This window comes from Mus musculus, chromosome 3 (genome assembly GCF_000001635.26).
Source record: "Mus musculus strain C57BL/6J chromosome 3, GRCm38.p6 C57BL/6J".
Taxonomy (NCBI): Eukaryota; Metazoa; Chordata; class Mammalia; order Rodentia; family Muridae; genus Mus; species Mus musculus.
In genome coordinates, this window is record NC_000069.6 from 109,655,152 (window position 1) to 109,680,460 (window position 25,309).

Here is a 25,309-nt window from a genome sequence, read left to right on the forward strand (position 1 = left end):
TGGAGAGGCTGCTGAAAGCAGAAAAAGTACATTATCATTAAAATTTTCTAATAGATAATATATGGAATCTGAAAGCTTCCAAGGAAGCAAATATCTGGTCACATCCAACAAGTCAGAAGTTAGAATGAAATTAATTGGAAATTAAAAGATAACAATGTAATGCCATTTAATTTTTAAAAGGCAAAATCATTTCTCACTTAGAATTAGTGTTGGGGAAATGAAATATTTACCTAGGTGTTGTCCTTTAAAATGTTACATATCATACTCCATTTATAGAAAAACTAAGGATTAATTATTAATACAAAGAAAAGAAAATGCAGAATCCCAGAGTGGAACAGCAGGGTTAGAGGGCAGAAAGAACCAGGTGTTTGAGAGAGTGGGGGACACAGATGCCATTGGGTTAAGAGCGAGAACTTTACAAGTAGAGTATATATCATTGAAAATGCATTGGTAGAGAATTTAGAAAGAAACGTGGAAGATAGGAAACAACCCACACAAACTCCCATGCTTACCTTTTTACAAGTCAAATATTGTAAAACTTCTGCACTGCTCAAAATGAGCCTGATGATGCCTGTGTTTGCAGATGTTACACAAAGACAATAGTCTGTGACAGAATAGGCTTGTGTCAGGAGAAAATTGGCTTTCCTTGTTTATGCCCAGAGTTAGAAGTTAATGAATTGTAGCATAAACACAGTTATTTAAAATATCTATGTAGAAATAAAGAAAAAAATCTGGTAAAATATTCGACCCAGGACTTGAGATAGAATGCTCATATGATATGATAGATGCTGCTTTTCATTGCTTTTGAGAGTATACATTAAGTAAATTAACATTTGTGGGCAGACAGTAGTTAAAATGATGGAGAGAGGGTTCCATGCATATACAGGACAGTCTTTAAGATGGATGAACAACAACAAAAATTTGTGTATTCACAAAAGAGCCCAGTGTATGAGAGACCTTATGGTCAGGAAATTGACAAGCCCTATGTACAGGAGGTTGAGAGTAGAGATGCAGGGACTAGAAGAGATAAGGTCGATGAGATATACATGAAGCAGACTGTACTAGATCTTAATAGGTCATAGTTTATCATAACTGCCTTAAAAAATGTGTCATTGGTACAAAATGCCACTAATTTCCCTTTATTCGTGATCCAAGACTGCCTATATCCATTTGACTCCGTGAACTTTTGTTAAATGTCTACTGTGTACATTTTAAATAAATAGTATAGATTAAAGCACACATTTATTTATACTGAGTTTATGATTTGATGTGTGAGTTGGATGCTTTACTTGAATATTAATTCATGAATTAATTAGCTTGAAAAGAGCCAGTCCAAATGTAGTTTCCTTTTAATTTCTATTGTTCCAGATCTTTGATCGTTGCCACTATGTGGAGTGTTTACATTTGATGTGAGTGGTCATGCAAGAATAATTTAATTCAGAGTTTGGATATTTTACTATGATTGTCATTGTTTTGACAGAGTTTGGTTGTGCTTAAAGCCCATATAGTCCAGGGAAACCTGAACTCTGGCTTTGAAAATTATCTACTTTTGAAAATGACTCCTTTATCACTGTTTGTTTCTTTAGAAGGTTGTTTGTCAAAATTGTGAACTATTAATCTCACATCTAAATGATAATTATTTTACAATAATTTAAATGATTTCAGTCACTTAGAAAAGCTCCTTCAAAGAGATCTGATAGTATACATAGAAAAGGTGATGTGTTGAAGTCTGTGTGTGTGTGTGTGTGTTTCTATCTTTCTGTCTGTTTGCCTGTCTTTCTGTTTGCCTGTGTCTTATACAGTGCTATGCCTCCCATAACTCTTCTTCCCATCTGTTCCTAACCTTCTGACTCTCTTGTCTTCGTCCCTTCTGTTTATCTCATGTTGATTGGTGCTCACTGGCTCTTTTAACTATTGTCCATTTTGCTGGTGTTAACGTTGTACTGTATTTCTGTTTAGACATGTTAAAGAGATTTTCCCAAATTATTATGTAAAGCAATGTAATTAGCATACACAGAAAGCCATGACAAATACTTATATTTACCCTCTCTTTTCAGAAATGTTCATCTAATTTTTCTGTCTTTTCACAGGTATGCTGGCCCAATGGAAAGATTGCAGGCAGAAACTGAACTTATTAACAGGGTGAATAGTACTTACCTTGTAAGGCACAGGACCAAAGAATCTGGAGAATATGCAATTAGCATTAAGTAAGTAGGACAAGTGCTTTTGTAAAAATAGATTTACTGTGCTCATAATTGTGTAGGTCATGTGACACATATAACACTGAAGTTGAAAACCAGGGTTCTAATTGCAGCAGAAATAATGCATTTATCCAGACCGTTCATTAATACTGGAAAATATCTGCAAGGAAAACAGTAATGGGTGTTATAGGCTGCTAATTGGCATAATAGATTTCTTTCATAACATTATATTTTGTTGACTTGATATGTGTGTATTTCTAGTAAATTCGAAGAATACAAATTACTAGATTTTGTCTCCTTTTTTTGTACTATCAAACTAAATTTACTAAGTAAATTAAGCATAGTGATTAGTCAGATGAAAGTTTTCTCTCACTTCAAATATTGGTTGTATCTTCAGCCCGTCTAGTAAATACATGTTGTTAATTAGCTGTCACCATTGTATTGGCACAAGTATATATTTTGTCTTCAGAATTAATTCCTATAATGTTATTGGGGCATGCCCTCTGGTAATTATTGATTTCTACTGATTAAAAACACATTTATATTCATAAGTTATTCATTGCCCACAGGTACAATAATGAAGCAAAACACATCAAGATTTTAACAAGAGATGGCTTTTTTCACATTGCAGAAAATAGAAAATTTAAAAGCTTAATGGTGAGCATTGATTATTTCTTTTCAATCTATAATTCCCATTTTCTGCTGTTAAGTTAGTTTAATTCTGTAGTTTCTTAGCAATGTTACCCATTGAAAATTATTTAAAGATATAGTGTGGGCTCTAGCAAAATCCTAAATTTCTAGGTTGAAGAACTCCAGTGCAGTTTTACATTGCTCAGATGGTATTGATCATTATAAATGAGGCTTGTAAGTTTTAGATAAAATTTTAGAGTATACACAACTCATGAATCTTGGAGCAACTGCCAACTCAAGTATAACTGTCATTGGTTTGTATGGGTGTTTGAGTGTATTGTCTCAGTGGCAAATGGCAAATCTTTATTATGTCATTCCTCTTCTTATGCCCTCTGTCTCTCCTTTTAGCTACCTTTTGTCATCATCAGTTATGACAAGAAAAATTTTAATTAATAAAATACCTCTTACATTTAACTCTTTCATAAAAGAGGCCATAGAAAGTAAATTTGCAATTTTCTTTATATTTTCTGCTATTATAAATTGTGTAATCGTGACTAGAGAAATGGCTAGTGATTAAGAGCACTGGCTGCTTTTCCAGAGGTCCCGAGTTCAGTTCCCAGCAACCACATGGTGGCTCACACCCATCCGTAATGGGATCAGATGCCCTCTTTTGGTGTGTCTGAAGACAGCTACAGTGTACACAGATATATAAAAATAAATAAACCTTTAATAAAATAAAATAAATATTGTAATCACAGTTCTCATTTATTAATTAGACAAACATCAGTTTATATTTTTGCCACAGTCATTCATTGATATTACACAGACATTTTGTGTTGAAATGAAAAGCATATATTGTGGCTAGAATGTAGTGATCAATTCTGACAATTTGTAAATGTCTCAATAACTTCCTTAGTAGGTATATTGTGTTTATGTCTTACAGACCACATAAACATTTCATTACACACACGATTAACAGTACATCTTATTTTCCTAGGAGTGGCTTCAAATTTTCTTTTTCACTTAGGTAATTTCTTAAACTAATGAAGAATTTGGACACAGGACACAGGATACATTTGTAGATGTTAAGAACTTTGATTAGCTTTGAAAGGGAAGATCCATTGACAGAGCTACGAATCAAATCGTATACACTAGACCTTTCCTGAAAATAACAGAAATCACTTAGGGATACAAATGAGGTAAAATTGAGTATAAGAAAGCTTACAAACTCAGCCAGCTTGAATGCCTTACCTAAAAATCATTTCAAGATAGGGACCAGTGTGTTAAAGAAATTGAAGCATCTTAAGTGGAGAGAAAAGGAAATGGGAAGAAATTTGTAGACATAAATAGGACATCTGAAATTCAGAAGGAAAGGACAGGCAGCCTGGACAGTCATGGAAAAATGGAAACTCTTGTCAAATTGGTAACCAAGATCCACTCATCCTCCCTGCTAGAGGTAACTTCCATTCTGTTGTATCTACCGAGCTGTGAAAGAGAAGACAGAACAAGCTGAACCAGAAGTTTTTCATGCACTAAAAACCTGAGAAGGATATGACTAGTGGGGACACAGCTAATGAGTAACAGGCACAGCCCAGACACGATGAAAGCATGCATGGGGCACACCATCTCTGCAAGACACGCCAGCTGGAGCTCTTACCTGCAGAACTTTTTTGGGTGGTAATGAGGCTTCCTCACAGTATATCACTATAACAGTTGATGTGACACTTGAAAAAAGCTGCAGGGCCAAGGACGACTGCCAGCCCTGCAGACATTGAAAAGTCGCGAAAGAAACTCCTGTCGCAGAAGACACACAGAAGCATGAAAGGAATGGCCACTGTAAGGGGCCGATCAGCTCAGCTTTGTATCACCTTGGTTCAGCACATGGAAATCCTATAGCAGGGACGGTTAGGGATGAGAAAACCCAGTGACACCATCATGGGCTATCGTTCTTATATGGCCATGACTATACTGAAGCTGACAAACTCCTCAATTTAAATAATTTGAAGCAGAGACCATTAAGGTTTATCCACTGGTCTCCTGGAAAGGGAAGTAAAGGCACAGGTCTCAGAATTCAAATAAGTGACACAAATGCTGTGTATCACTTATGAATGCCACTGTTGTGGACACAGGCTATACCTATGCTTTTCTTTTTCTTTTTCTTTTTCTTTTTCTTTTTCTTTTTCTTTTTCTTTTTCTTTTTCTTTTTCTTTTTCTTTTTCTCTTTCTTTCTCTCTCTCTCTCTCTCTCTCTCTCTCTCTCTCTCTCTCTCTCTCCCTCTCTCTCTCTCTCTCTCTCTCTCTCTCTCTCTCTCTCTTTCTCTTTCTTTTTCTTTTTCTTTTTCTTTTTTCCTTCCACACTGGGAGATCTTTTATAGGGAAGCCCAGACCACAATAGTTCAAAAGAGATGATGGAGAATTAAGAGCAAAACTGCAGAAACTAAAAAGAAAGGAACCAGCTTAAGGATATTTGTGGAAATAAAGAAATGTAGACAAGGAACAGAAAGCCTTTAGTTATAAGCAAAGACATTTCACCAGCTTTATCAAATAACCACCAATTGCTAAAGAAGCCGTAGAGCTAGCTGGGGTTTGCCCTGCTTTTTGTTCATGTGTTGAATACGTTTATTGTGAATCTTTATTTTTAATTTTTGGAGATGTGTATTCAATAAATTCAGTAAACAGATAAGCAGTGATATACCAAATCTACATATTATATATTTTTTAAAAATTAAATGTGTATTTATAATAAAATTTTATTATTTTTCCAAAAGGCAGACTTGGATTCTAATAAAATGTTTTAATAGAAGGAGGCACAATGTTTAAGATAAAATGCACAAAGAAGAGTGTGAATTTTGAATTATTTTGAATCTTGGAAAAACTCAATCACTATAGTTTTAAGAGACTTCATAATAAAATGACTCAATTGATCTAGAATAGCTTACAAGTTAGCAAATACATGTATGCCAGAGAATTCAAGACAGTGGTGTCCTGTAGACTTAAGAGAGAAAATGTCCTGTGGATACTTGCCGAGAAGAGGTGGTTTGTATTATGGTAACATACTTCTTTGGAAGAGGAGAGGAGGTTCCAAGATGTAGGATGTGTCTTTGAAACAAATAAAGGTCGTACAACCTCTAGCAGACACAGTTTATTGTGGTGTGTTATGTAGCACAGTTCCCATCTCAGTAAGTGCTAGTGTGTAGATCTGCACCATTTCTTAGTAGTTCATCATCTCACTAATCTCACCATCCACATTACATTATGTTCTGCATACGAATCACCTTATAGCTTGGAATAGATTTTCTATCAGAAAGGATTCTAAGCACACGCAGACTCTAAAAGCTTATTTTAAATTAGCTGGTGTCTCATAGAGAAGGCTGAATTTGGTGCTTGGAACCAGAACTTCTTCCCTTAGGTTTCAATAGCTTGGTTAATCAAACCCTTTGTTTTTCTTAGCCATTAAGTTCCAACCCTAAATGACTTTCTGATTCCAGATTACAAGGCATTAATTTTGTTCTGATTTTCATGTATGCCAGACAAGCTATGTCCAAATGTTGTTCGTAAGCCATCTCCAGTGCCTGTTTCCTTGGTAATTGGAATGACTGGCCCACACTCATTATTTCTCAGGGTTGGATTGTTGACACCACTGTGTCGGCTGAGATAAGGGAAGCTTAGAGATTTCTTTTGTTTAGAGTCATCTTATTTGCTTGTTGTACCTGAAGGTCAATGACTGCTAAAGCAGGGGTGGATTAGACTAAAATACAGAGAGCATAAAGCCGTGAATTGGAAACAATCCACACTGGCACTCGTAATTCTACTCGGAAGCCTGTTAGGAAGATTTGCCACCTAAGACTGTAAAAATGTAACTCAAATGAGTTCTATGCTTAGCCAGGTATTAAAGACCATCTGCAGTTTACTAAATTGCCTCACCCTGGTTCTTAGAAAAGTCCCTTTTTTTCCTTCTGTAAAAATATTAAATGATCAACAAAACTTTTTTCTGTTCAATAATTCAATAGTTTATAGCCAACTTCACATTAATCTTACTAATGATTTATAATTTATAAAATTCACATTCTCTCTCATAAAGTTAAATTGAAATTCGAAGCTATTGAACTGTACAATTTGTTTCAGATTTATATTTATATTGTCAAAGAAAATAGCACATTTTAATTAAAGTGTCAAAGCTAAAGGAACAACTTCTTGGTATCACGGGTATCAGTGATGCCATATGCAAACGGAGTTTTCCTTAACCTTTTTATCTCATCATCAAAAAATAAAATGATCTTATTTTTTACTAAGCATAATTAAACTTCTGAGCTACTCTTAGGAATCATATAAAAAATCGGCATATTACAAATGCCATAATCTCATATAGGTAGCCATATCCAAGATACAGTGTTCTATTTGGTGTTTTGTTTCATTTTCTTTTCCCCTCTTGTTGTTAGATTCCACACACCTTCTTTTCATCAAGCACTCCCGTTCTAGTTCTCTGAGTCCAAGGAAGATCTGTGAGCTGTGTGAAATGTTTTATGGCTCTCATTTTCCAAATGTGGGAATTGACAAAAAGAATCTTCATTTGCTTTATCCAGTGATTTAGATAAACCATATTGCTTTCAGTTTATTAATGTGACAGAATGTGTGTGTGTGCTTATTAAAATGTATGCGCTCTTTGCACAGACACAAATATGTAGAGACCAGAGCAAGATATCAGATAATATTGTCTCCCCTTCTCTCTATCCCATGTCCTCACAGACCCTGGAGCTAGGCTAGTGGCCAGCTGTCTCCTCCAATCAATAGTTGTGGGGTTATAGACACATATGTGGCTATAACTGATTCCTACATGGGTGGCTGCATGTGAACTCATGTCTTCTCTCATGCTCTGTAACAAGCACTCCTATCTGCTGAGCCATCTCCCCAGTCCAGGACTGGGATTTTCACTTAGCCACCTTTGTGTCTCAACCCTGGATACCCCCACCTGAAATGATCCCTTCGCCATGGCTGTCCATTGAGATTTTTACCTGGTCTTTGATTTAACCAAGCCACCTTTATCATGCTGTCTCTCTTGCTTCCCAGTTGAACACACTAAAAAATGTTCTTTGTGGCCCGAGGTTTGATAACCCTTCACTCTCCCACTTGTAGTAAGAACTCCTGGAGGGTGGGCACCTTGGTTTCAGCATTTTTCTGATCCCTGGCGCTCCCAGTGCAAAGCAGTACAAAGCATGTCTGAGTTAGACCAAAAAAAAAAGTCATTAATAATCATATCTTTCCACGTTGTGCGTGAGTTCTGGCCTAATTGATTTCTTTTAGGAAATTTGAACTTAACCACTGACTAGATGTGTTGGATCAATGGACAATGTTTCTTTCTCAAGAAGAGTTGCTCTTCCATACTTTTTAAGGGTGCTATGACAAAAGCAATGACTACTTTGTTTAAAGTAATTTGTTTTTTATTTTCATTTCAACTATTAATCAGATACTTCTTATCTGCCACATTAGGCTACTGATAACATTTTCATTATGAATTATTCTGTTTCGGTTCATGGTAGAAGGGTTCAGATATGTGTAGAATAGGAAACTAAAGATACCACTTAAGAGGTTTGAAGCAAAATAACATAAAATGTCCTCAACTAATGATACAGAAAAAGAATTTCCTGAAGATTCAGTTCAGAATATGGTAGAAGTTTATCTGAGGCTTTGCGATGCTTAAGGCAAAGTATTTCTAAACAGCAGTTAGACAGAACTACCTGGCTGCCCTTTGTGAATGCTGGGTGGCATTGCGGGCTGAGATGTATACTAACGTTTCATCAGTGTAAAACAGGTGTGATGCCGAGCAGCATTGAGAGCTTCATGAACCTTTTTTTGTGGAAGAGTACATTTAGTATTAAGTTTGTTTTTCTGACAAGTTGAAAGCAAAATGGGGGGAAAGTAGCAATTGCTATATAGTCAAGCAAACAGCTGTTCCTTTCGTTTTCCTTCAGAAAGACACGTCTCTCCCTAATAACAACAGTAATTACTACCCTGAGATCGAAGTTTAACATGGCTTCTTTTCAGCACCACATCTGACAGAAGACAAACAGGATGTTCTGCGTGCCTGAAGAACAATAGAGAAGAACCAACATGAACAATAGTCTCCAGTAACCAGGATAGCATCTTGCGGGGAGGGGAGGGGTCAGGTACAACCAGACAGTAGGCAGAGCTCTAACTCACACTTTCATATATCTGGAAATGTTAGGCTTAAAATGAGTATCCTTGTATCACATATAATTAAGTATTAAGGGGTTTATTTGAGAACAAAAATAACAAGACCTCTCTTTAATCTGCTCTCTTAAAGGAACTTGTGGAGTACTACAAGCACCATTCTCTCAAAGAAGGGTTCAGGACCTTAGATACAACGCTACAGTTTCCATACAAGGAGCCAGAACAGCCAGCTGGACAGAGGGGTAATAGAACAGGCAACAGCTGTGAGTATTGTAATTGAGAAGACATTTTTAATATATATATATATTTGGTCACTTAAGGGGTTTGAAGTAAAATAGCATTAAATGTCTTCATTCTGAAGTTTGAAATATGGCCAATTAATATGCTAATGCATTGAGCAGACACTTTTTTTTTTCTGGAGCTAAGCAGAGTCAGAAGGACTAAAAGGTTCATGACTGTATAGTTACAGGGCTTTTGTGATAAATTAAAAATTGTATCTGTGTTAAAAAAAGGCATCAAAATGTAAGTGATATATTAATGTGTGAAGATTTGGACTTTTTACTAGGCTTTATATTAGCCAAGCTCTTTTTAATTTATACATAACATTTGTAACTGTAATGCTGTTTCATGAATAGTATCTCACAGAGATCTGCCAGTGTACCTAGTATTCTAGGGCTATTAATGTTCCTCTTTCAACCCAGCAGTTTGAAAGGATTAATGTACTTTGTTAGTATTTTTAAAACTGTACACAACCCTAAGTAATCATAAAGGATGGTTACAAACACACAGACATACAAACACACAGACATACAAATGCATCATAGCGTCGGCGAATCCAAACCATAAACTCTGCCAGACCATTTCATGTTATGCATATCTCTCAGACACCTAATTTTGCAGAGAACATGATAATGAGAGAAAAACAAACCTGCTTTGGGGGAGAAGTGAAAACAATTTTACCATTGTTAGAATCCTGAAATAATTTATTAAATACAACCGGACAGCTGGAATTTACAAGAAGTAGTCCCAGAACAGATTTGCACCAGTGTAATGTAACTTGAAGTTTATCTATTTCCTTAAAACCTCACACTAAAGGGGGATGGGGAATACTCAAGTTTGTAACATCAGCACAGTTCAGTGTTCTTCAGAACAACATGGAAGCCATTTGTCACCTCAGCTGAGACTTGTTTTCTGTTAATTTTTGTAAGGCTTCATGGTTGTTCTCCTTATGGTCATTGACATGTGTCCGAACTCATGCTGCGAGATGAACAAGATAAATGCTTAAATATCTTCATAAGTTTATCTATGTTTTAGCTCAAGATTTTCTGATTAGCTTAGATTATCATACAGGCCGTATGTGACTCATTAAAAATGGATGTTTATCCTAAAAGAAGTTCTCCTACAAATTTCTGACCTCTTTTTACATGACAGCTCCTTTTAGGTAAACATAAGTTTAAACTTTTTTTTTCTTTTCCTCTGTCTTTTGAGTGGATGGGCACAACAGAAATTTCAGAAGAGGCCATTTGCAGGTGGAATCACATCTGAAGAGCTTCCTTGGTTCTTCAGAGCCCTATGGAGGAGTGGGGAACAGAGGGGTGATATCCAGAATTTAGGAAGGTCTTTTTCCCACTGTGACCTTAGCTTTCCTTGTTTCTATAACCAAATATATGGAAGGAAGCAATTTAAGAAAGGAAGGGTTTATTTTGGCTTACAGTTTGAGGGTATATGGCCCTCTGCAGAGGCTAGGAATAGAAGTAGATGATCTGGGAGACTGAGTAGTGCAGGTACCTTGGCAGGAATCAGAGCGTTTACACGAGGTCGAGCCAGACTATACAAGTCAAAGCTCACGTCTAGTGACCTAATTCCTCCAACGAGGCTCCCAAACAGTGCTGCTAACTCTGAGACAGCACACACTAGATTTCAAAGGACTAAATAAGTTTATATTTGTGGTTTTCAGAACAGTCTGTATTATGCTTTGGTGATTCATAAGTTTGTCTTGCTGACTTTATAATAAGCCTTGATTTAGGGTTAACCCTTAATGAAAACACCACATGTATTTTTTTAAAAAAGCATGCTGTGCTACCTAGGAGGTGGGAAACAAGAAATGCTACATATTCTGTACACAATGATGGCTTGAGGGAGCAGTTAGTCTTCATCCCTGCTTCATAGCTGCTGCATATCTAAACATAGCTTTCACCAAGCAGAATTGCCTTAAGATAAAGAATCAGACTGAGATCTTGAGATTTCATTACTTCCAAAGAAAGATGCAGGATGCAGAGAAACTAAGGTAGAGTGCCGAACCTTCTTGTGTTCTTCACAGAGGTGAGACGGGAGCTTTCACTGGTGAAACTGGGTAACTTGTAACAGTGGAGGTGTATGTAAATCGTATAGGCACCTTTTGTGATTGTAAAAGAAAGACTTGGCTCAGTTGTTGATGCTTGCAAAATATGATAGGAGTATGACAAAAATATCGCGTGCAGATGAAAGTTAATTTGCAGAAAGATTCTGATTGGAATCAAACACAAGTCCAAATTATCAGGCAGAGAGCATTTTATAGGATATGAAGTCATCTTCTGCTGTCTCTGGAGTGTCTATCAGGGTGTCAGGATATTTTTTATGTCCCTTTAATAAATTGAATGTTTCCAAAAGAGTAGAAAGGAGATGGAAAAAAGGAGAGGAGAGAGAATTTAGGGGTAAAAATGAACTGGTTTTCTTCCATTGAAATTGCAATACTTTGGTGGAAGATATTGTATGGACATATAAAAGAATCACATAACTATGTAAAGTAGCTCTAACCATTCTGCCTTTGGTGCTTAAATTTGCCTTTATACATGTCTGTTTGAAGGACACTAAAGTCACTTTTGTTTTCTGCAGTCTACAATGACTACTCGGTTATTTTCAAGTCTGTTCTCTTAGGCCAGTTTGAGCCTCGGCTTTCCTTTCTGAGGGTTGAGATTGGACATTGTACTGTGTTCCTTGAGAAGTCACATCCAAATTTTATTTCTTTGTATGCATGAGAAGAGGAGGTGGGGTATAATTCTGATAAATCATTACACTAGCAGAAGTGCAGGATTTCCTATTTGTGAACCCAATTCAAACCTTAAACATTACATAGCATGGATAAAATTCTTAATAGGTAGACAGTGTATATATAACAACACATGGATATTTTGTATGTGCTACTATTTATGTTACTAATAAAAGACATGAGTAGGTAAGTTAGTGAAGTTTGCATATATTCTATAGACTAACTAGCCAAGTTGTATCAGCACAATTTTCTGCCTTTGATAGTTGTACTATCAAAGAATAGTGAATATCTTTGTAGGAAAAACATTCAGAAGTATTTGACAGTAAAAATGGATTATGTCTGCAATGTGTATTCAGATGGCTCAAAAACAAGCATAGACTGGCAAAGCAAACATTATAAGGTGTTAATATTTGGCTACTGTGAATGAGGTGTGTGAGAATTGTTTGTGCTGTTCTTGCCTCTTCCCTAAGTCTCAATTATTTTAGAATTAAAAAATGGTTGATATGTAGATAACCCGATGTGCTGGCCAAGTCCAAAGGAATCACGGGAAGGTGGCAGCGTCCTCTTTCTAATCGACTCTAGATACAGAGGAGTCTGACCTGTGAGTTGGGGACATGTAGAGCACTTGGACACTGAGTGGTGCACATTTAAAGTTGTTTTGTGATCTCCTTATATCTGCTTATTCATCCCTTTACTCAATGAATATTTAACCCCTACCATTTACCAAGACTGTGCTAATGCTGGAGCTACAGTAGTAAATAGGAAAACTGGGGAACGGGAACACACAGGAGACAAATAAGGTCATAGAATTCCATAAGCCTTCTGAAGCCAAAGAGTACAAGCTAACGTGTCACAGAGGTGCTTTTCATCCTGTAGGCACGGAGCAAGACTTTTTGAAAGATGTCATTTGTGATATTATAGCCCATATGAGGGTGGCATCATGTGAGGTGGGGTGCTTTAGCAATTCCACAGCAAGATAGCTTTGTGAAATGCTAAATTTCAAAATTGCAAAACACTTTATATAAAGTTAGTGCCATTTATATTTTTTAATCTCAATATTATATATTATCATTGTCTTATTGCTGAAGTAACCTGACAATCCCAGAGCATTAATTAATTAATTAGTTATATTAGTATTAGAATTAGTTATATTTTAATACAGTAAGGGATAATATTCACTTAAGCTACTGAAATATACACTAAATGTAGTTTAGCTTTCTGCCCTTGTAAGTCAAAATGACCATATCCACCCACTCTCACTTTATGACTACTTTATTTTATGCTCAGTCATTTGTTTTGCTTTGTTTTTGTTTTTTGTTTTTTGTTTTTTTTTGTTTTTGAGACAATGTTTCTCTTAATAGCCCTGGCTGTCCTGGAACTCACTTTGTAGACCAGGCTGGCCTCGAACTCAGAAATCTTCCTGCCACTGCCTCCCAAGTGATGGGATTAAAGGCGTGTGCCACCACCACTTGGCTTTATGCTCAAGTCTTTTGTCATCTTTTCACTGGTCATTTTGTGTTTCATATCTAATTTTATTCTGATAACCTTATTATTAGTTTTAATTTCATTTTACTTTCCCAGAACTGTCATAAACATTACCATGTAATGATTGAAAAATGAAACAAAACAGAAATTACTGTGTTATTGAGGCCAGGTGGCTAAAATCAAAACAGTGTCCATGTATCTGTAGCCTTTGGATGGCTGAGCAATACTCAGCATTGTTTGCTCTGTAGATGTAACACACCAGCCTGCTGGACCTTTATCTCTCCCCTCTGTGTGCCCTCATCTTTTCACTTAGAAAAGCGGTTGAATTGTAAAAATGGCTATCTTGCCAAAAGCAATCTACAGATTCAATGCAATCCCCATCAAAATTCCAACTCAATTCTTCAACGAATTAGAAGGAGCAATTTGCAAATTCATCTGGAATAACAAAAAACCTAGGATAGCAAAAACTCTTCTCAAGGATAAAAGAACCTCTGGTGGAATCACCATGCCTGACCTAAAGCTTTACTACAGGGCAATTGTGATAAAAACTGCATGGTACTGGTATAGAGACAGACAAGTAGACCAATGGAATAGAATTGAAGACCCAGAAATGAACCCACACACCTATGGTCACTTGATCTTCGACAAGGGAGCTAAAACCATCCAGTGGAAGAAAGACAGCATTTTCAACAATTGGTGCTGGCACAACTGGTTGTTATCATGTAGAAGAATGCGAATCGATCCATACTTATCTCCTTGTACTAAGGTCAAATCTAAGTGGATCAAGGAACTTCACATAAAACCAGAGACACTGAAACTTATAGAGGAGAAAGTGGGGAAAAGCCTTGAAGATATGGGTACAGGGGAAAGATTCCTGAACAGAACAGCAATGGCTTGCTCTGTAAGATCGAGAATTGACAAATGGGACCTAATGAAACTCCAAAGTTTCTGCAAGGCAAAAGACACCGTCAATAGGACAAAAAGACCACCAACAGATTGGGAAAGGATCTTTACCTATCCTAAATCAGATAGGGGACTAATATCCAACATATATAAAGAACTCAAGAAGGTGGACTTCAGAAAATCAAATCACCCCATTAAAAAATGGGGCTCAGAACTGAACAAAGAATTCTCACCTGAGGAATACCGAATGGCAGAGAAGCACCTGAAAAAATGCTCAACATCCTTAATCATCAGGGAAATGCAAATCAAAACAACCCTGAGATTCCACCTCACACCAGTCAGAATGGCTAAGATCAAAAATTCAGGTGACAGCAGATGCTGGCGAGGATGTGGAGAAAGAGGAACACTCCTCCATTGTTGGTGGGATTGCAGGCTTGTACAACCACTCTGGAGATCAGTCTGGCGGTTCCTCAGAAAACTGGATATAGTACTACCGGAGGATCCAGCAATACCTCTCCTGGGCATATATCCAGAAGATGCCCCAACTGGTAAGAAGGACACATGCTCCACTATGTTCATAGCAGCCTTATTTATAATAGCCAGAAGCTGGAAGGAACCCAGATGCCCCTCAACAGAGGAATGGATACAGAAGATGTGGTACATCTACACAATGGAGTACTACTCAGCTATTAAAAAGAATGAATTTATGAAATTCCTGGCCAAATGGATGGACCTGGAGGGCATCATCCTGAGTGAGGTAACACATTCACAAAGGAACTCACACAATATGTACTCACTGATAAGTGGATATTAGCCCAAAACCTAAGATACCCAAGATATAAGATACAATTTCCTAAACACATGAAACTCAAGAAAAATGAAGACTGAAGTGTGAACACTATGCCCCTCCTTAGAAGTGGGAGCAAAACACCCTTGGAAGGAGTTACAGAGACAAAGTTTGGAGTTGAGATAAAAGGATGGACCATGTAGACACTACCATATCCGGGGATCCATCCCATAATCAGCTTCCAAATGCGGACACCATTGCATACACTAGCAAGATTATGCTGAAAGGACCCTGATATAGCTGTCTCTTGTCAGAGTATGCCTGGGCCTAGCAAACATAGAAGTGGATGCTCACAGTCGGCTATTGGATGGATCACATGGCCCCCAATGAAGGAGCTAGAGAAAGTACCAAAGAAGCTAAAGGGATCTGCAACCCTATAGGTGGAACAACATTATGAACTAACCAGTACCCCGGAGCTCTTGACTCTAGCTGCATATGCATCAAAAGATGGCCTAGTCGGCCATCACTGGAAAGAGAGGCCCATTGGACACGCAAACTTTATATGCCCCAGTACAGGGGAACGCCAGGGCCATAAAAGGGGAGTGGGTGGGTAGGGGAGAAGGGGTGGGTGGCTATGGGGGACTTTTGGTATAGCATTGCAAATGTAAATGAGCGAAATACCTAATAAAAAATGGAAAAAAAAAAAAAAAAAAAAAAAAAAAAAAAAAAAAAAAGAAAAGCGGTTGAGTTGAATTTAAGGCCCACTATAGATGGTTGGGATCTTCACTTGGGATCTATAACATCTACGAAGACCTCTCAGTTTTAAAGTAAAGTCATATTCCACAGGGTCAGACTGGAAAGATCCTTAAGTGGGCTATGGGAAGACTGTTAGACCCATGATAATCTTGCAGTGTTGCTTTTAACTATTCTCTAAAGATTTCCAGACTAATTTCAATTTTTGTTTTTCAAATGGCTAATAGAGAGACTTCACATTATTGGTGCGGACAGGCCAAATGATGCATGCAGTCAGGCATTCTGGGAGAATCAGGCTTCAAATCAATGAAATTCTTTCAGCGTGTTACAGCTTTGCCAGCATGAAATGCGCCCTGCTCTTGAGAGAAAGCACTGTGAACCAAAGCAGGTTTCCAAGCATCGCTTGAGCCATTTGTCTGAAACATGGCCTTAAATACTCTGCATAGAATGTGAGAACAGAGAATCCTGACTAATACTCAATAATGTGCCAATTAACAAAATGAAAATTCTCAAATCCGTTCTATATACATTAAATTAATGTCTCCAGTGGTGTATTCCATAAGCCTTTCAGCCCTGCAAAAAATCACTATGAAAGTTTGCCCCTGTTAATGGGTTTCCACAGACCGATGCAAGTTCGATGTATTCCCTTAGAGGAAAGAAATAATTTGTCTAGAACTCCCTAGTTTATTTCACCATACAATACTACATCTTGATGTTTAATTCTGATGCCAAGCCTTAAAAGAGTCAGTAGGTGTGAAGCACTTAGAGGACTGTCTGGCACGTGGGCAGTGTTGGATGCTTTGGCTTCTGGAACCACTACTGCTGTTCCTGTCACTACTTGCATGTGTCCCACACTGTTGCCCAGTGTGAAATTTTGTGTTAGCTTTATTTGGCAAATTTTAATTTACTGGTGAAGCCATTCTGCTTTCCCTTGGCATATTGCTTCTGCTTCCTGGGCTTCAGCTCAGCTCTCCCATCGTGTGCACTATGGGATAACTTAATTGTAACATTCTCCTGATATTGCCATACTTCCTCTCTTCACCCATCTGTGATGCCCACAGAGTATTCAGTTCTTAGACAACTGGTCAACCAGAGCTGTACATCATTATAACCATGCCTTGCTGGGGCCCTCTTTTTATTTACACCCTTTAAGAGCTTCATTGGCTTCTCTAAGGCATTTTTGTTCTGAGCATGATGGCTCTAGACATTAATAATTATGTCTGGGATTCTAAACTTAAGTTCTACAAATTTAGATAACCTCATACAAAGCTATCTTTTTAATATTCCATGGCTCAAAAAGCAGTACTTACTTACGTTCTTAGCACTTCTTATCTTAGCAACGTCCAGTCCTAGAAGTCTTATTTCTAAATTGAAAATTGACCCCCATGCAGTTAATCCATGTAGTCATATCGTATTGAACGTAGAGCAATCATGTGACAGCCCTGATTCAAGGATATATTTGTCTAGTCATTCTTGCCGGGAAACTGTGCACATTTATCTGAATTGAGAAAATTTTCATTTTTCTTTCTAAAAATTCCATCATGGTTCTAGCTGTGCAAGAAAATGCTGAGAGCTTTTCTGCCCAGATACAGTCCAGTGATATACTGCTTCTGCTGCTGAGTTCTAAGTTTACACATGACAAGCATTAACTCTGCATCTGTCTTCTGTCCTATCAGCATCCAGACGTTGAGGACACTGTCAGCCAGGCTTTCCTTTTGTTCCTTTTTTATTTTGATCATTCCCTCCTCCACCATCACTCCCAAGCTCCTGCATTTACTCCCCCCCCCCCCCGCCTCCTAACCTCCTGCATTCAGCATTTATCTATTTACAGCTAATTCAGTAGTACACACATCTATAAGGTATTACAGAATACACCCTAATGCCTTAACAATAAGCATGAATGGGGGAGAATTCTCCCAAGATCTAGGCACCTCAAACTTGCCTGCCTCATCAGCTCTACAGGAAGCTTTTAAAATAAATATCTTTTATTACAGTCTTGGCAGGTGGCCATCAGTCTTTGAACATTGAGGTGACTTCATTTCTAACTACCACACAAAAACATTCACTTTATGTCTTGAACAAAACTAAGTGGTTTTACTTACATTAGCTATAAATATCACTCAGTTTAGCTACTATAGCTATTTTTTTCAATTAACTATGGCAAGAACACATCGTTCACACATACACACACATTTCATTGTACTATAATAACCCCAGAATATGTTATAAAGTAATTAATTTATGTATTTACAATAACTATCGCAACCTTTTCATAAGTATGCTTGTTTTATTTTCCTTACTGTACATCTTTCTCCTCCCCCACTTTAAATACTTATTCTAACTCTTACCATATGAGTGACTATCAGGTATTTAATCATCCTAGCTGCTGCTCCTTGAATACATTCTGATTTGTCGGGACGTTGCACAATACATTTTGACATCACTTGACTTCTTTACTCACTTTCCCCAGTGCAAAAACCGTTCTTCCCTGAAAATAGCAGCATGTTTTTCTAATCTCAGCACTTAGTAAGCCAAGGATGGAGGATCTCGACCCCCAAGTTTGAGGTCAAACTTGTCTATATTATCAATTTCACGCTACCAAGGACTTCATAGTAGGTCTATTTGTGAACAAACAAACAAAACTAAAAAAATAAAAATAAAAACCAACTATACAAAATCCAATAATAAAAACAAAAATAGTGGGCCGGACATGGTGATGCACACCTTCAATCCCAGGACATGGGAGGCAGAGGCAGGAGGATTTCTGAGTATACCAGCTTGTGTACAAAGTGAGTTCCAGGAAAACCAGGGCTATACAAAGAAACCCTGTCTCAAAAAACCAAACCAAACCAAACCAAAACAAAACAAAACAAAACTATGTCACTATTTTCAATTAATTTCCCCTATCTTTTATCCCCCTGTGTTCTTAAAGAGTACAGTTCTGCCGACTTCAATTAACTTAAAAGCTATTTTACTTTTTATTTAGTTATTACATCCTGCCCAATATCCTCCTCCATAGCCATCCATCCATTCCCTCCTCATCAAGATCCTGCTGCAGGGCAAGCACTATCTAAATTGCTGGGTATCTAGAGGAGTGAGTGGGACAGATGAGATGAGCATCTGCCCTGGTGGAGTTTATGTGTTGGTAGGAAAGGCAGAAAATGGGTTGGAAAATAATTATATAGTGTTAGAAATTGAGAAGTGATCTGGAAAAATAACATAATAAGGCAATGATGCTCAACGTGCTAGAGAATGGCTTGAGGTTTTAACTGGGCTTGTTGTACGATGAGCAAAAGTAGGGGCCCTTTAGCTGTGAAGCAGAGAGATAGATTCTCAGTTCTTATTCTACTTTTGACCAGGGCAACACCAAACACCAGCCCTAAAGTTCTCCTTTCTAGCAATGCCATTTATATGGCCAGGAGATTCTCATCATTATGAGTTCCTATAAATATCTTCATACTCTATCTGTCTGTAGAACAGGCTACTAAACCTGTAACTTTAGTCACTGAGAATATAGACCATTTGTGCTGATTTAAGAGCTCTTGAGAACAATGGTAGTTTAGGGCATTCTGCTCTCTCTCTGCTTACCTAATTACTGTCATAATTTAATCAAATGTCAGCCAGTGGTATTTAAATTGTACGTTGTTCCTGCAATAAACTCTTGTTTTCCTTCTGGCTACATGGGACCATGATCTGTGTTTCTGGTTTTAGAGAAAGCCAGGGTGGGATTCACAGAAAGCATTCAGGAATAGAAGAGAGGGAACTGATGGTACACAGGAAGAACCTATGTGATATCAGCAATGTCAACCAAGCAGGAACAAGAGGAAAACTTTTAGGAAACTGGTACAAAATGTAAGTGAGGCCAGACCCTGTGGCATCCTGCAGTGCTTTACATTTGATTTTGGAAGAAAATGCAAGGCCTTTGGAAGGATTTAAACAAAAGAGAGAGATTGCCTGACTTTAAGTTTTAACAGGATTGCTCTGGTTTCTGTGAAGAGCATAGGAAGAAAGGCCTAGGTAAACAACTAGAGATGAGGACACATTTGGAGGTGCGTTCAGCATCTAGGTGAAAGTGACCAAACTGAGTCATTAGGGGGACAGGTTTTATAGATTATCTAGTCAAAAGTGAGATATGAGATGTGGATATGAGAAATGGAACAAGAAGAGTCAGAACACTAGGAGACATGAGGGTTTTACTGTATCTCCTGGCATCAGTGAAGCCTGGCATCTGTTACAGACTCTCCCTAAGAAGTTGAGTCTTTTCAGATCTGTGTATAACTTTCATGTGAGTCTGTGTCTTCAATAATTTGTAAGCTCTAAAACCAGCATTTCTGCATGCTTGCTTTATCTTCTTAAGGATCTTAGTGAAGTCCTTGTACCTTAACAATTTAATTAATATCAGACAGGCTTGTTTGTTGGTTTTAGAAAATGCATATTTAGAATCAAATCCATATCCCCACAAACTATGTGCCTATAAATGATCTGAATTCCCAAGGCAGTATCAACTGTCTTAATTTTCAATAATCAGAAAAACCTTGTGAATGGCTGTATGTTTCCTTATCAATAACTATATGTTATCATGGTGGACCACTGCATACTAAGCAACTGTTCAGTCTTCTAATAATCCTAGACATGGATTTTCTTTGTTATGTCTTTGAATTTTGTGTTCACTAAGATTTGCTCGCTTACCAGATGTCAACATTCAATTAAATGAAACTAATCTGAATTATCCCTATTTTTCTAGCAACGAATATCTAAAACGTAGAACCAACCAACTGAACTAGAGATTTTGGGTTGTTTTCCTTGAGAGTGGTTAAGAAACAGATATTTGACAATAGGTCTTTGGATATTTCTGGAAATCTATGAAACAATGTCTGTGTTCTAAAATAAAATCAGGGTAAGGATAACAAATTTAAATTAAACATTCATTTAATTCTCGGCATGTTTTCTGCTGTCAGGCCATCTGTACACAATCTAGGCATTAAAAAAAAAATCAGACTTCCAGGATAGTTCATCAAACATCTCACTTAGGACTTCAGAGTTTCAGAAAACCCTCTTGGCCACTGTTAGGCAGTAAGTACAGATCCCAGTCTTGGTAAATACACTGGCCCAGTGCTAGCTAAAATTTTTTGTCATATAAATTAATGTGAATCCATGTGCTGGTTAAAACTAAAAGTGTTAGATGATGTTTCAACTAACGAGGAATAATTAACGAACACTTAATGAAAAGGTCTGTAAAATAAGTAATGGGTAAGTAGGTGTTAGTTCAAAAAAATAGTTCATGACCAGACCCTTGAGGCCAAGCGTTAATTGAGTTTTGTTTCTAACTTTAATGTTACTATAAGCTGCATACATGTTGGCTTGCTCATGAGCATTCATAGGTTGACCAAGGAAAACTGTGATTTTGTAAAGAAGCTCTAGTGCAGCTATCAGAGATCAAGTCACTTGAACTTCTTCTAGTCTTCCTATTAGCTTGTTCTTGTTTGTTTGCTTGCTTGCTTGCTTTTCCTTTAAATTAAAATAGTTCTGTGTTCTGTGGCTGTTTCTTCCGAGTCTCAGACCTGGATGGTATCTACTAGTGATTCACTACTAAGCTATTGTACCTCTGCCCAGGGCTTCCATGCCCAATTTATTTAACAGATTTTTTTTCCTACTCGAAAGTGCTAGCATTTCAATGTCTACTTAACATGGAGGAGTTGAAAAGTGGTGTTATGATACTCTTCAGTCTTTTGTAATTGGAAGCATTTTGCCACTACACTGTGAACCATTTATTTGATAACAATGTTCCATGAGTGGTATCCCAGGAAGACTTAGGTATCATACTCATGTCAAATAACTTGCCTCTGAGGTCTCACCGAGCCAGGCTGTCCTCTATGCTGATGCAAAGCCAGAAGCATTTGAAGAAAGGAATTCGGCCTTAACTGAAGCATGTACCTAGCCAATGATTGTGTCACCGAAAGGGACTTGTTACTGATTTAATATTGTGTACGTGTATACTGCTATGAGTGGCAGAGAGACTGCCTTAGAAGCTGAAAAAAAAAAGATAAATGTAAGTGGGGAGGTTGCCTGTGCTGTGAAGCAGACAGTGGAATGACAGTTCAGGAGGTGACTGCCATCAGCACTTCCATGGATGTCACTTCTCCAGGGCTTTCCCTAATCCTGTTCTAGGACAGTGCAGTGACCAGTGATTCCTGCACTAAGATGTCTTAATAACACCTTATGGGACAAACTTAATGAAGCAATTTTGTATCTAGGTATGTGTATAGAGAAAGATGTATATAGTTTTAGTGTGGAGGTAAGCATATTCTATAATTTAAACCACTCTACAAAATGTATTATTGGATGCCCCACTCCAGTGTTGAGCACCCACTTTCCTAGCTTAGCATGTTATCTTCAGTAGGCGCCAGAACATTCAAATGTTTATTTTATTGCACAAAAGGATCAAGGACCCAGAGGCAGAGAAAATTGACATATAGGAAGAATGGCAACAATAAATCATTCCACGGTGCGCTGAGAAGTGGAAATCATCCCGATCAACCCTTAAACTGCTTGGCTGAGAGATGTACATGCAGTGGCAGAGGAAACTGATTAACCTTTTACTTTAAAAAGATTCCTCAGGCAAACAGCATGGTTAATGCTATGAGACGCGTGGTGTTTAATAGCTGCTCAGCATCTCAGAAGAGTGCGTTATTGCAGGAATGCCACTGCTAGGGTATAGTCCTCACAACGCTTGGGTGTATTTCACTTTCTTCCCCTTATGTTTTGTCAGCTTTTTCTAGGAAGTCTTTTTGAGCAGTTAAGTGAGTGAATGATTAGCTGAGCTAATAGGAAGTGGAGATGTACAGAACTACAGAATAGACTCTGGGTAGCTAAGATGCTGGTCTGTTGGATGGTAGCCATTATATAGCATGGGGCCTGTCCTATGGGAGATGAAGAACTGGTTGATGTAGATTCACATTCCTTGGTAAAGCATTATTTATAACTAGAAATTTTAAATTTTCTTATTGTAGATCAGTTTTATGTCTAGTTTATCTATGTACTATTGAAGTTATTTAAGTAGCACTTAATTGTATTCATTGATTTCTTATTTCTTCCCTTTAGAGATAAGCTATCTCTTGTTATGTTTCAGTTTCTTGGCTTACATTACCTTCATTAGATTTTTTTAAAAGAAATGCAGTCTTTTTTTTTTTTAATGAATGAAATCAGACCAGAGAGGCATCAAATAGAAAATAGTCCACTAAAGAAAATCCCACTACCTGTCAGTGCAGTTCGTAGAACATGGCTTCTAATTTAAGTTCTTGCAGTCATAAGATAGGAATCTAGGAATCTTGACATCAGATGTTTTGTCATTAGTGACGTTAGTCATGGGCTAATTACTTTATTAGAAATATCATCTCCTCTATCTGGCAATGGGTACATCAAAACCCCAAGAAAGTGAAGACATGGGGTGGGGGAGATTGCTCAGTGGGTAAGAGCTCTTGCTTTGTGCACATGAGGACCTGAGCTCAGATTCCCAGCACCTACCTTAAAACCTGTGCAGCCAGCCATGCACACCTGACGCTGTTGGGGACAGAGATAACAGGACTAAGGGCCCTTGCTGGCTGACTGGCACCTGAGTCACAGGTTCAGTGAGAAACCCTATCTCAGGAAAGTAAGGTGGAGAGTGACAGAGCAAGACAAAACTGTCTTCTGTATGCATACAAAGCCATACCTCACCACACACACACACACACACACACACACACACACACACACATACACGAAGAGAGACATACACACACAGACACACAAACACATAGGGGCAGAGGAGAGAGAAATTTGTCATTTTTGTTGCACAGTAGTAAATATGTACTTGTCATATTATAAAGTTAACCTGATGGCATGTAGCAGTGTTTTTTTTTTTAACTGAGAAAGCAGATGGAATGGGAAAAAAAAAGGTGAGGCCACTCATGACAAAAGAGAGTCAGACATGGATCCCTCTGTGTGCAAAGACTTCACAGTCAATGGTTTCAAGAACAACTGAATTGCTCACAATTCCCTTGGCCAGTTTGCTTGGCTGGAGTCAGATAACATACTTAGAAGGTCACTGCTGCTGGTAGGGTCCTGGAGAATCCACTTAGAGATAACACTACTGGTTTGCAGTATCAAACAACTGTCAAAAAAGAGGCATATGGAAAAACACATTCTCATCCCTGTTTGTTTGCCTATTTTTATTGCATCTTTGGGGATAGTGCTTTAGGTTAAGTCTGGATGCTAGTGACAGAAAACCCAACACTGTTGGCTTCATCAGACCTTTATTTATCCATCCTATAAAAACAGACAGAGCTCAGAGCTGGTTGGAAGAGCAGGTACCTGTGCTCTGTGAAATCTTAGTAATTGATGTTCCCTCGAGCACATTCTCTGCCTTCCCCAAGGTAAGAGATTGCCTTTTATGGAGCACAGTGGCAACTTTCACATGCCAGAAAACAATCTCGAATAAAGGGTTAAAAGGAAAGATTCCAGAAAATGCTTCATGATATTTTTGCTTTAATAGCTTTGGTCAAGACCTCACTATATATATATATATATATATATATATATATAATTTACCAACCTCTGGCCGAACATGGTTGAATTCAACCCTCTACCAGATGAATGAAGGGAAGATTAAATACTGGAATAAAGTTTATACCCCAAGTCTTCCTTGTCTGTTGTTAACAGCACCATAGAATCAGTAGGCTAAATGTTAGTGTTATATGAACCACAGTGCTCATTGACGAGGACTGTGCAGCTGAGATGAAGAATAAGGGCCATGAAGTCAGATGTGAATCCAGAGTTTCTCAGATGCAAAAGAAAGAGAATATCAATGTCTTCCTCTTATTTACTGTAATGTCTTAAGTGATTGATATATTCAATGTATTGAGCAATAGTAACTAATAGTTCACTTGATAATGAGTACAGTCAAGTCTCATTATTGAAATTATAGAGTGAAAGAATAGAGTGCACACTTGCCAGCATCTATGCTGTACCTCTCTACATCTTGACTTTCCCTATCGAAAGTAAGCTGAGAAATGCATCCTTGACTGTGAGTAAGGGAGAGCCTTAACAAATTGTCTGAATTTAGTTAACAAATGTCTTGGAGTTTCCATGTTTCCTTATGTTTCAGGGACACAGCCCTATAAGCTCTCAGCAGTACTGTTTTTGTAAACTCTTACTTATTCATATTGCTTTTGATTAGGAACATATTTATATGAATATATCCCCTTTCCTGTTATTGTAACAAAATGGGAATCGGGCCATCCTTGGATGATAGGGCTTGGGTGGCAACATGGAGTGTGTTTGTTATTTGCCTATA

General features: G+C 37.7%; 1 protein-coding gene across 4 annotated transcripts in view; it reads left to right on the forward strand.

Moving 5' to 3' along the window:
• Positions 1 to 25,309, forward strand: part of Vav3 (vav 3 oncogene) — a 345,230-nt gene that overhangs the window by 314,687 nt on the left and 5,234 nt on the right. For all 4 annotated transcript variants that reach the window (XM_006501820.4, NM_020505.2, NM_001378987.1 and 1 more), the window contains 3 exons: positions 2,091 to 2,207; positions 2,771 to 2,858; positions 9,153 to 9,282. In XM_006501820.4, the coding sequence (XP_006501883.1) occupies positions 2,091 to 2,207; positions 2,771 to 2,858; positions 9,153 to 9,282 (335 nt within the window). The remainder of the gene's footprint in view (positions 1 to 2,090; positions 2,208 to 2,770; positions 2,859 to 9,152; positions 9,283 to 25,309) is intronic.